This window comes from Pteropus alecto, unplaced genomic scaffold (assembly GCF_000325575.1).
Source record: "Pteropus alecto unplaced genomic scaffold, ASM32557v1 scaffold95, whole genome shotgun sequence".
NCBI lineage: Eukaryota > Metazoa > Chordata > Mammalia > Chiroptera > Pteropodidae > Pteropus > Pteropus alecto.
The window spans coordinates 5,432,295-5,446,025 of NW_006441071.1; the positions used below are offsets into that span (position 1 = coordinate 5,432,295).

Here is a 13,731-nt window from a genome sequence, read left to right on the forward strand (position 1 = left end):
GAAAAGCAGGGTGTAAGTATACTTAAATTTGATCTCAATTTTATATTTGTATATTATATATGCAGGAATAAATTTAATGAATTTGGAGAAAATACTAAAAAACACAAATTACATATTAATACAGTACTATCAGAGTCTATTAAAGTCAGAATATTTCTGACTCTACCAGATCACTTAAATCACCATCAGGGATTTACATTTCATATTGAAAGATAACCTAATTCTAAATTAATACTAGAGTGTTAATGTTGGCCGTAGGTAGAGGTTCAGTCTCTGTGCAGTGAATCATTTCATTATCTTTGCAGTGATTAGTATGTCTGTTTCATAATCAAAATTTCATCCCTAATCATGGACAGTTCAGATCAGTTGAGAAGCTGAAGGTAAAGTCATGTCTTGTAACACCTCTACTTAAAAATCACCAAGGGTTAGTTGTGGTAGCTGAAGTTATATAAAGTTTTATATATATATATATATATATATATACACACACACACACACACACACACACACACACACACACACACACACACGTATATATACACACATACATATCTACGTATGTTTGTATATATATATGTATATATGTATATGTATACACACACACACACACACATATAACTTAGTGTGTAATAATCTTATCTCCCCCTTTGCATCCATAAACCAAAGGATTTAGACATCTTTTACACTCTGTAGAAAGAAGTGAACAATTAGAATCACAGAGCTGGAAAATGCCTGTGAGATACCTAGTGTCCTGTTCTTTCTCCAAATGAGCAATGCAAGAAAACTAACAGGAAACAGCCATGTAGAAAAGTGGAATCTGAGGATTGTAATGGGCTTTGGAGGTGCTCTGATCCAATTTCCACTTCAAAGTGAGAATTCTTAAATCTGTTGGGGGTCTTTATAGCCACTGGGAAACTCCCTAACTCTGTAGACACAAGTTTTGTCATCTGCAAAAGGGTGTCAATAACATGACAAGGTATAGGATGATTGTGAGGAATATGAGAATTAATGCTTTTGAATATCTAAGCACAGTAGCTTGGCGTGTGCTGGTTATTATTACCTTTGCAAGTTTTCACATTCCTTTCTGGGACTTTTCTTATTGGATGACAGATCTGTCTATTGGGCCAGAAAACAGTTCCTGGAACTACGCAGAATAAGTCTAATCCACCATTTACATTGCCAGTCCTTCAAATACTTGAAGACGGCTTTCATGAATTTAATAACTGCTTTCTGTGGCTTATTTATTTTTAATTTCAAGAATAGAACACAGACTATAAAAATGAGCATTATCAGTCGTCCTTTGGATTTTTTATGTAAATGTTGTTTAACATTCAAATGGTGCTGATTATAATTTGAGATATTAACAGTTAGATATGCCATTGTGTCCCTCTTTTATTGTTTGTAAAGGAGGTTAAACACTATATTAACTTCTGAGTAGTGATTTATTGTTGCTTTTGTTAGAGAAAAATAAAAAAAAGAAGTAAAATAATATAATTTGATATTTCCTTTGAGAGTTTTCAGTTTGCAGAGGTCTTTATTTCCTACTCAATTTTATTTTTTTAAAAAGCGTACGTGTAGTGTAAATACAGCATCACATAAATGCCGAATTGTTCTTTGCTTCCTGGCTTAAGCTGTTGTGTAATATTGCTCTGTAACCATTAAACAGCTGCTCTGCCTCAGAGATACTCATATTTCCTTTGGTAGATGAAGGGAATTTACTATATGAATGTCTCCAAATTGCTTTAAGATCTTTGGCCTTTGTATCAGCTATTTAGATTCACAGTGGTCTATGTAACACGTGAAAACCATGTTTCTGGAAGGGCCCTGCAGCCTGGAGGTCACAGCAATAACCTCTGCTTTTCCAAGTCTCACCCTCTGTACTTTTGAGGGATCCCTGACCTCCTGCATGATCTTCCCCACTTATTTTGCCAGAGTCCTTAAGTATTGTTTCTTGTATCTTGTGAGCAAATGCTATTAGCTGTCCAAGTATTGTGTCATCCACTGTTTCTCTTCTTTACTCTGCCTCATCTTGAGTAATGCCTGCCCATTGTAGAGGTTGTGCTGCATGCCAACATGCATGAAAGAGGTGACAGCAGTCTGCTTCAGGTGCTTCTCTCAGGCTACCCAGATGCCTGATTCCCACCCACTCCCACTTCTATAAGGTCATTGCCGGTAGACGTTACAGCTCATCCTCAGGAGTCTCACTATGCCCCACGCAGGAGTGGAACCCAGTGGGACCTATGGTGTTGCATTTTGTCTATGGGTGCCAAAGCAGTTCTGACATATTTCCAATGCCTTTCATAGTTTTAGTAAAATAACTCTTTCCATTTTCCTTGTAGATTCAAATTCCTTAGTATTTGGGGAATTGGGGGTGGGGAGAAATACTCTGCTACATTTTGAATTGCCTCTCCTTTTCTATGAGATAGTCATTGTATTTTTCTATGTGTAACTGCCTTTCTGTCTTCCTTACTATGTGTGATTAGCTTGAGATAGCTCTTCTCTCCCTTCTGATTAAGCTCCTAACAGGTCCACACCCCACTGCATCAAAGTGGGCATGACGGATTAAAAATTGGAGCCCTGACTACTCACTGGAGTAATAAGGAAATGAACTTCAGATGATATCTACATAATGAAATGTTATTATGTATTACACATGATAAAATTTACATAAATATAATGACATGTTCCCCATTTATTCCTCACTCATTCATCAATTTATTTTACAAATATTTTTGAACTCTTACTCTTTAAATACTTCTAGTTCCTTGGTATTTATTTTGTACTAAAGGCTTATAGTTATATATTAGTACACAACTAAGTCAGAAATACAATCCGACTCTAATCATTACCTAAATAAAACTCTCAGCAAATGAGTTCTAGGGAATAACAAGTCTCAATGTAGTTATCCTTCAGTCTTAAGCCATCTGTGCCTATGCTGTTATAAAATTACCAATATGTTCTTTTGTGACCCTGTGTCAAAGAGTTGAATTTAAAAATTTTGTTCTGTAAGCATTTATTTAGTAGTTACTGTATATAGAGGAGCTGAGTTAGTTGTTAAGGGAGAGAGAGAGGTGAGCAAAGTCCAGTCACTCCCTCAAATAAAGGAGCTGATAATCCAGTAAGAAGCACAAGACTTAAAAACAGTTATCTTGAAAAACTTGAATGTGCAAAGTAATATAAAATAAGTACAAACTAGGCGCTATGTGAATACAGAAGAAGGAGATTGGTTCTAGGTGGCAGAGGGGTTCGGAGGGAGGGTAGAGGAGCAGATTATGGAGTGGATGGTGATTGAACTGGACACTGAAAATGAGAGTAGAGCATGTAGAAAGAGGGCCTTCTGATCAGAAGGGAGCTGTCTGAGAAAGACATGAGAGCAGGCATTTACAGAGTACAGTTGGGTGAGGGCAAGTAACCTTGTCTGATTGGTTAGGTACATGAGCTGTTGTCATGAAAAATGAGGTCTAATTTAATATACGAGTTCATATTTCATATATTTACCATATATAAAATTTTACATTTACCATATATAAAATAAATTATAACTTCTTATACTTTAAAACAACAACAAAAGCAACAGAGATCTTTGTATTCAATGATAGCCTGTAGTGGTTCAGAAAATTAGAAATATCTTTATCTCCAACCACACAAAGGGAATCAATGTCTTTTTTGTTATTATGGCTTTTAGCACCGTGTACAGTGTTGGCTAACATAGACATTCCTCAATAATCTCTGAAATGAATTCAACCTGGTGAAAAATTAATTGCTCCACAAGTAGTTTCTTGAAACAGAAGTGCATCAAATGGAGACATTTTGTTATTATCCTCTTAAAATTATATATATTTTCGAAGTAATGACTTAATATAAGACCCAAGTTTTACCACCAGCTGAGCTCTCATAACTTCCTCTCACTTTTATTCTGTTTTTAAAGAAGGTAGGTGGGTGGGTATGGAACAGTGTTCAGATATTCCCAACTCTTCAATTCACAACAGTAAAGCATATATAATAACTGAATGATTTTCTGGCTTTTCATGCTATGTGTGGTTTAAAAATGGCATGGTAAGTTTTGCTCTGGTAAAATTTTTAAGTGCAGATTTACGAATAATTTGAGGCTGTCTGGAATCCAGTTTGCATAATTCAGTGTATGGGTTGTTGGCTCTACTGGCTAATCTTAATTTATTGGTAACGTTTAATACGTGCGTACTATGAGTTTTACATTTTTGTGTCACTAATTATTTATAACAACTATAAGATAGGTAATTTTATTATCTCTAATTTGTAAATGAGGAATCTGAGGTACAAAGAGTCTAATAACACGGCCAGGATTCCACACTGGTAAATGGTGGTTGGGAGTTGAATTCCAGTTCTTTGAACTGACTGCTCCATGGTGCTCAATCACCCACACCTCACATGGCTGCACTGAATCTCATCCCTCAGTCAGCCCTAAAACTTTACATAAAATCTGATCAAGTTACCAGTTCTTTGAATCTAGAGTTTTTTTCCTGAGAGTATTTTAATTCTGAAGATTATCAGACTCTTCTTCATTTCTCCCCGGGGCAGCAGAGAGGAACCACATTCCTCCTCCCTAAGGTGTTCTCCTCAAGCTTCACCCTCATTATACCTCTTTTGCATAGATGAGAACATGGGGGCACTACTGGCGTTTGTGGGAGTCCTCAGCTCTAGTCCTGGACATAGCTAGATCAGCTATTAAACAGGTCGGAACTTACTCGGGTGCCCGAACTGATGGCCATAGCCACTCTGAACCCCTCGCCTGGAAGTCACAGAAGGGACACATGGCACTTTTGGAGGCCTACATTACCACCGTTTCCTAGCAAAAGTGTCCAGTTCTTGAAATGAAGATAGGCCAAGGGAGTCGTAGCAAGAGTGAGAAAGCAGTGAAGTTGTTTGTGAGGCATATTAAAGGTGCACGGAAATGGGTTGATGCAAAGTATTTGCTTTATGTACAAGTTATGCTTCTGTGTGATTCATGACCCTGGAACAAGGGTGGGAGTGCTGGTAACAGCAGCTCAGTTTTTTTTAATCGAGGAAGGCTTTGTGAAGGAACAGTGGTTTCAAGAGATCTTTGAAGTAATTCCAACAAGGTGCTAATTGTGGTTGTGGTTTTCCTTTTTCTTTCTCCCTCCCCGCTTCTTTTTTTATTTTTAATGGATGGACTTTAGTCTACCAGGTGCTGCTGCCAAGCTGAATGCATTCAGTGAGGGCCCCAGAACCTTCATTCACTAAGCAGGGGCCACAGCAAATAAAACTATACTAATTGCTCTGTACATTTAGAAAGTTAAAAAATTGTAGATTAGTTGGCATCTAAACTTTTTACTTTTGTTTAAACAGACTCAGTTTACATTCATAAGAGTTTTTTGCTTTAACTTGTTTTTGTTGTAAGCCTTTCTTTTTTTTTTTTTTTGTTCCAACCTTTGGTTAAAAACAGTTGAACAAATTTTCGTGTTTAATCATTTATTCGCTTCCTGCTTATGTTGATTGTTTTCCCCTTGATGTTTATTTTCAGGATACCTTGAGGATAGTTTTGTAAAATCTGGAGTCTTCAATGTATCAGAACTCGTGAGGGTATCCAGAAGTAAGTAAATTGTTTTCTTACTATTTAATTTTACAGCAAGATTTAAAGTATTTTATATTTTAAACCTTAAATACAGTATGAAGAGTAACCATGTATTAGGAGAATTAGAGTTTTGAAATCTCTGACCTTTTAATGAAGTCATAACTGAATATAGTTTGTCTGATTTTCTAAATAAACTATTTGCATTTAAATTATCAAAATGTTCTTTTGTACAAAAATAATTTTGGGGCTGTTCTGATTGCCATGTTATTGGTATTCATTTAATTCACTGTTCTCTCTGTGACCATAGATGGTCATTTATATCAAAGGAAGTATGATTAATTAAATGTAGTTCGTATTGTTATGATAACCCACATAAGTTTCCTGTAGATAAGTGCTTTTTCATTTTAATCTAACATTTTGGTGGGAGCTTGGAGATGTACAGGATATACACGCTAACATGCAGAATGTAGAAGGATTAACTTTGCAGATTGCAGTTGGTTATAGATAGAAAGCATTGTTATCCCAAACAATGTCCCGTTGCTTTAACTGACCACCTTACCTGAGACACCATTCTTGGCAGGCCAGATGAGATTTTCCTTGGGTAAATTCACCTGGCCAGCTAATGAAGCAAGGGGGAAGTTTCCTTGATCAACTCTTTTACTCATTACTAGTGTGTGCAAATATATATATATCTCTCTCTAAGATGCAGCTCTTAATGTACTGATAACATTAAAGGAGGGGAGTCATTTCTCCTTGCTATCTTCTCTGATTTAGCTTCTTTATGTAACTTTGAAGGGTATGTTTTCACTTGACATTTTGATAGAGAGCCTTACAGTTTGGAACGATGTTATTCAGATGATGTAGTGGCACTCTGGTCCTTGTTTAAGTTGTGCTTTTCATTCAAGTCAAATTCAGAGGTCACAAGCAAGAATTAGGATGATCGAAAAGAACAAAATGAGAGTGAGTTACCGAGGGTAAGTGTAGGCAGTTGTGCTTAGTGAAGGAATCTCCAAGCTAGTAGATTACTGACCATGTCTTTTGAACCATAGTTCTCAAAGAGTTCAGATTTCTAAAATGGCCAGTTTAAACAGCATGTATCTCAGGGAGTTATAATACTTGGATATTTAAGACTTTAAGTAACTTATCCTTTCTGATGTGATTCTACAGTGGATAATATTTGTCCAAAAGACTTATGGTCATAGATCTGTTTACTCGGGGGCAGTATGGGAGACCAAAACATAAGTCCTATATCACAGGAACTCCGAGGTTCATATTTGCTGGACAAGATTCCTCTGATGGTCTAGTCTTTTGACCGAGGCGATGAGTCTTATGTGTTTTCCCTGATCAGTGTGTGGTGTGTGAAGGCCTTTGACATTAGAAAGATTTTGTGTTTGTTTTTAATTTGGAAAGGAACATGCCTGACTTACTATCACTTTCTGTCATTGTGTAAGGAAAGGGGTATTTGAAGGTTGCACGTGCGTGTGTGTGTGTGTGTGTGTGTACGTGTGTGTTCCCCATACTATTCTTTATTAGAGAAGCTATGCTGCTACAGTTATAAGACAGTATGAAATTATTTGCTTTAATTTGTACTTTCCTGAATTCCATGATACATTTCCATTCTTCTTATGAGAAGCATGGTAGAGTCATCTGTCAAAAAATATTATTAGTTCCTCATTATGGGTAACGTTATGCTGGCTGCTGTAGGAGAACCACGTTAAAACCTTTAAAAACCCAGAATGATATCTTGAAAAACTTCAATTTCAAACAAAAACATATAGATTAAAAATACTCTACAGCAGTTCATAAATGTGGTAAATTTAATATACTTTATTCATTCTTAATTCATGCTGTCATCTTTTAGAGGTTTTTATGTTATCTGTTAAACAAGCATTACTGATTTGTAATTAATATATTAATTATCTACATTCATTAAGTAATTTATTCAGCAAACATTTATTTCTTACTCTGTATGTAAATAGGTATCTTTGAAATGCTCGAGAAGTTATTCTTTTAAGTGTTTTAATATATCCACATTATAATCTTATTTACTAAATTGAACTATATTATTTATGAAATAAGGGTTTGCTAAGTAAACATAAACTTCACAACCTTGTGCTGTATTTCACAAATTCTGATTTCTTGAGGGTTTGTGGTATGTTAATGGTTTCTGTCCTCTAGGGTTTTATTATCATATGACCCACTAATGTGTATGTTGACTTTAGCTAATGAAGCTATTCAGTTTTAGGATAGTGATCTTTCTGTCCAATGATATTATCTCCATCTTAAAAGTTGATTTAGGATCAGCTTTTGGAGTGAGGAGAACAATAAGAGAGATTAAGGGTTGGCCTCTAACCCTTAGAATCTGAGATTCTTCAGAGCTTGGTTTCTAAGAGGATATTGGCAGCCTCTTAAACATGATTTGCAGCTTTCAGGCTTCTTGTCCTTCTCTGGGAAAGGTGCTATAGCTGATCTTTGCATCTGATATAAGTTCTTTTAGAGGCTTTTAAACAGGACTATCTGCCGGGGACTTGCTGTTCTCATATACGTTGTCATTAAATAAATTCTGTGGGTGTGCAGTTTTAGACTTTGGCCATGTTTATTATTAATCCACTTTTCTCTCCGTAGTCATCCATTTAGTGTCAGAATACACAATAAATTTTTACAGTGCTCATGTATAAATCTATAGACAAATTATTTTTATTGCTTACTTGATACTCTGGAATAATTCTTCTGGAATGATTTTTTTTTTTAATTCTAAAAAATAATTATTATTTTACTGTAAATTATACCAAATATGTTTATGGTTATGCAATCTGTGTTGACTGTCAAGCCATATGTATGAAACAGAGACTACAAATCTTTGCCTAAATATTGCATGAGCTTAATACATTGCAAATAGTTTGTATAAGACGTAACCTATAAGTTTCCTGTCAGTAACTCAGTTATTTGATTCGTATCCATTACTGTTATAGGAACAGATCGCTTACTTCTATGAGGCCCTCAAATGCCTCCTTCTAGCACATACTCTACTTTCCAATGTCACATAGAACAGGGTTCTAATAATAAACTTTAAAGCATATGGTTACCGTGAGATTTCTTACCTTGCATTTTTTTAACCTCGGGTGTACCTCAGGCCACAAGAAGTAGCTACATTTTAGCTTTCTAAAAGATTTAAGCCATTAGGCATAGTTACACATTAATACAAATATTTTCTGTATAAAATGAGGCTAAAGTGTATTCTATAACACGAACAATCTAACAGAAAGCAGAAGAAGCTTGAGAATTTTGGAGCTGAGACTAATCTTGTATATATTGATTTATTTAATATTAATAAGGAAAGAGAGATGTTTATTGTGTGCTCCTCGACACTTCTCTGTAATGAAGCATGTGCCTCATCATCATACTTTCTTAAAAACATAAGTAGACCATGTTCTTAGAGCGAGTCTGAAGGGCTCTAGCTCAGGATACACTTTTTTCTCATTAAGGCCTTGAAGGCCCAATGAAAACAGGTGAAGACTATTCTTAGGTACTGTCCTTTGGCACCAACCTGCCTGGTCTCCACCTTGGATATTATCTCTGCCCATGACTTTGTTCTCACAATAACCTATGTTTAGAATGACCTCCCTTCATTACCTTACAATTTCTCCGAGGTCCAGTTCCAGCTATGGCTTCTCCACAGATTTCTTGGACTATTCAAGCTTGTATTAGATTCTTCTTTCCTCGAAATCTTACAGCATTTATTGATTATGTCATTCATCAGGGCAGTTTCATGAAAGTCTGGTATTTGTTTTCATGAATGTTTCATTTACCTACTTTGTTGCCCGAAATGTTTTATTAAAGACTAGGACTGTCTCAGACTATTTTGTATCCTTGATAGCACCTGCCTTTAATGGACACAATCAATAACTTGTTGAATGAACAAACTTTCAGCAAGTAGGTTTATTTAACCTCTTCATCTGCCTTTAGCATGTCTTTGACCCATTCCATCTTTAATAACCACTCCAACCTGTCAGGGAAGAAATTAGGGGGAGAACACAAAAAAGGAAGAGAACTTAGATTTGTTGAACACCTATTATGTACCAGGACTTACTCATTCTGACACAACACACTGCCTCACAGGTTTATTTAAGATGTCTAGAAACAATTTTTAAAAATCAGATGTACAAAAACCAATATTTACATACAAAAATCTCAATTCATAACATATCAGCACATTCAAAAAGATTTCTTGATTTACAAAATAACACCTTAAAGCATAAAACTTCATCAGTATATTTTAAATGATTTCTAAAGTCGTAATATAAAATCTTTTAAAAAACAAAACATAATTATTGAAAAAAACTGCACTTACCATTTATATATGAAACTTGAATATGTATTTTGGGGAAAAAAACTTGGCTTTTTTTTCACATATGTTAATTTTACTTATATACCTGCCCAAATACAATAATGCTTTATATTAAATAATCATAAATATAATGATTTCTGATCCATTCTTATATTAAAGTTAGTATTATTACAAAATAATAATACTTGATATTTTTGTATGAAACTGATTTATATTTATTTATTTAACAATAATTTTGTTTTGAGAGTCAACTTAGTACAAAGTATTTTGCTTGATGCTGAGCACATTTTGTTTCCTCTATAAACTAGTTGGGGGGGGTGACAGATTTAGTTAAACTAACACAAGGTAAGTCAAGAAGGTTGGAGAATGGGAATAGGGGATATGGTAATCAAGGGTTATAGTCTGAATGACTCAAGTGTCCAGATTTGGACGTTGGGATTAGGAGGAAGTTTTCAAGTCCTTCTCCAAACTATGGTTGATATTAGAGTCTTAAAGTAAAGAAAGTTGTCTTCATCTTTGCCCAGAGGCATGGAAAATATTAGATTATTACATTTGAGTAAAGATCACCAGTGTAAATGTCATTCCCAATGTTTCTTTTGTTTTATTCCTCAGCGCCCATAACCCAGGGAACTGGAGTCAACTTTCCAATTGGAGAAATTCCAAGCCAACCATACTATCATGACATGAACTCGGGGGTCAATCTTCAGAGGTCGCTGTCTTCTCCACCAAGCAGGTAACTGAAAGGGGATCTGTTCTCGTTCTCAGTCTTTATGCAAACAGGTAGGCAGGTAGCTATGCAGATACATAGGTAGGTAGGGAACGAATAGGGGAAACAAAGCAAAAAGTTAGTTTTTGTTGGTTTTACATAGATTTTCATCTTTCCTGGTGAAATTTATCTTGACATTTGAAAATTAAATATAATTGTTATTCAAAGCATTTAAAAAATCTTTTGGGGGTGACCAGGGAACTATGAAAATGTATTAATATGATTTTTATCTTGTTCTATGAAATATTATAATTCTACAAGTTAACTAATCTTTTTGGCAACTTTAAAAATGATGTTGCCATGGCAAAGGTCCTGGTTCATGATTGATCCATCTTGATAACTTTTACCCTAATACCATATCCAAGCTGGGGATAATGAAACATGAAAAATGAAATGTGTCATTTACTTAAGCTTAAAAGCAAAAGGCCTTATTCTATGCCAGGGTGCCAGGGTTTGCCAAGTTCTTCAATTAGTCAATGTTCTTTGAATAATTTAGTGAACTCTCAGTTACCAATGAAAATATTACCTGTTCTGAGATCTGGTTTATCCAGCTTTATCCAGCCTTTGTTGGGAAAGAGCTGCAGTGAGGTTACTTTGCTTTTTAGTTCTCTGTTGACATTCCCATTTTTCTTTCTTGACCTTCTTATTGTAACTTTCAGTCCCACAGGGGTTTAAAAAAGAGGCTTCCTATTTAAATGAGGGATAAATAGCTTGGCAAGTCACTGCGCATAGGATTTCATGATGATATGTTCCACTATTATAGAATGATAGAAGATTGAATTAATGAGAAGCAAAGTGAATAAATAATATAGCTTTTTTTTAGTTGAATCCTCAATGTATGAAGACCCATTTCATTTACAGAGTATTAAATATAACCATGATTGAATATAATAGCATGTGTGAATTCCAGACCAAACATACATTTATAATATTAACTTAAAAAAAATCTGCCTTATTATTTTATCTCTTTTCAATAATGAAAGTTAATTGCATTTCAGTTAATTATGGGGCTATTCCCATTTGTATGTTTATTAACTAAGTTCAATTTTATATCATTTATGGTCAAAACTGGATTTTCATATAGTTAGATTGCATAGCAAGATAATTGGGTTTATTATCACTAAAATTGTCCGTGACAGGGTGACATCTTAAAAATGCTTCTGTTTTTCTATATTTAAAATGTGAATAGTAATTTTTTATTTTGTCTAATGGATCAGTATGTTGTCAACTAAGGTCTTCCTTCATGGTCATTTGATATGAGATATGTCATTCAGAATAAAAGTTTAAAAAAACCATCTCTCTATTATTAAAATCTTTTCTCCCTCATTTCAAGTTTTTCATACACATTTACTGCTGACTCACAGATGGGAGAATTAGATTAAAGGAAGGTTTAAAAAATATACATTCTAACTCTGGATACCATATGAAAAACTTAAAGAACTGTTATTTACTCTCTTTATGGTTTATTTAGCATGGGTAAAAATTACTATCTTCTACATCACATTGTGAGTCATATATTAATCACAAGTATATCTATGACTGTACCCAGACATAGATATGCTTCCAGTATTTGGAAACACTGAACAGAAAGAGCACTGCCTTACTTAGTGTCAGACTGCTAACATTAATGTGCCCCAGGCAATTCACTGAATCTCTACAAATTTGTTTCGCCACGTGTAGGATAAAGGAGGATTGGTTTATGTGCATGACTTCGGAATCCGATTCAAACTCTGAAATACTATGACATTATGTTTGTTAGCACTGCATACATTTAATTTGGAAGAAATCTTTTTTAGCATTTACCTGCATAGATGTGAATAAGGATTTTTTTTTTTAATTAGGGAAAAAAATATCCATTTTGATAGTCATAATTAACTGTTTAATAGAGTGTTTGCGGCGATATGTGAAAGCAGTATATCAAGCCATATGGCAAGTACTATAAAATAGCTTTTTAATCTCTGCTCTAAATATTCACTTTTCTTGAAAATTGAGATGAGCCATGTTACCTTTATTAAAACATATAATTTAAAAAGTATACTGTTTGGTTTGAATTTGGCAATGGCCTGTTTTTGATGGTTGATTTTAAGAATAATGGAGCAATAACCTAATTTTTAGGAAAAGATAAAGAAGAATATCTGAAATAGTTTATAATTAGTAAAGTACTATAAATTTTTTAAATATTATTAATTATATAGTTACTACTAATAATTATTATTTAATAAGTATCTTCTAAATGTCATCCATTTAACTAAGAACTTTACATTTACATTACATTAATCCTCTCAACTGCTTCCCTTTGAACTAGGTTTTAATATTTCCATTTTATAGATGATTAAACTGAGTTTAGAAGGGTTAAAAAGCTCACTATGAAAAAGTTGTAAGTAACCTCGTCAAGATTAGATACCAGGCCGGTCCCATTCCAAAACTCATGTTTTACTCTATTCCATTACATTATCTTTGAAATAATATGAAAGGATTACATTGTTAATATCAAGTGCTTTACAAATGAACATTATTAATATTGATAATAATTATAAAAGGTACAATCTTAATAACAATTTCAAAATTAGTACACATATCACACTAAGAATTCACTTTTTACTAACGAAATTTTTTGGAAATACATTTCAAAGGTAAATACAATAAATACCATATTCATTAGGCAGGTACCGGTATAATATATTATGATAAATAATATATACAACTAGAAATGTTTGCTACTTCTTTTGATATCTTGACTACTCACCTTAGTTTCAAAATGATGTTGAGATACTATTACTTGTATTTATGAAAATTTCTACAGTAAGAAACTTCTCAAATTATATGCTTCCAAATGCGACACATCTTCCTAGAAATCCCATTAATGTAACTACTGTCATATTTTAACAGCAAAAGACCCAAAACTATATCCATAGATGAAAATATGGAACCAAGTCCTACAGGAGACTTTTATCCCTCTCCGAATTCACCAGCTGCTGGAAGTCGAACATGGCATGAAAGAGATCAAGGTGAGTAATAAGACACCTCTAGGGACATTAGAGTAAC

At 34.2% G+C, this 13,731-nt stretch overlaps 1 protein-coding gene across 6 annotated transcripts in view; it reads left to right on the plus strand.

Moving 5' to 3' along the window:
- The window catches only part of NFIB (nuclear factor I B), a 219,464-nt gene that overhangs the window by 144,836 nt on the left and 60,897 nt on the right, over positions 1-13,731 (plus strand). For all 6 annotated transcript variants that reach the window (XM_015594522.1, XM_015594523.1, XM_015594524.1 and 3 more), the window contains 3 exons: positions 5,522-5,590; positions 10,533-10,653; positions 13,576-13,694. In XM_015594522.1, the coding sequence (XP_015450008.1) occupies positions 5,522-5,590; positions 10,533-10,653; positions 13,576-13,694 (309 nt within the window). The remainder of the gene's footprint in view (positions 1-5,521; positions 5,591-10,532; positions 10,654-13,575; positions 13,695-13,731) is intronic.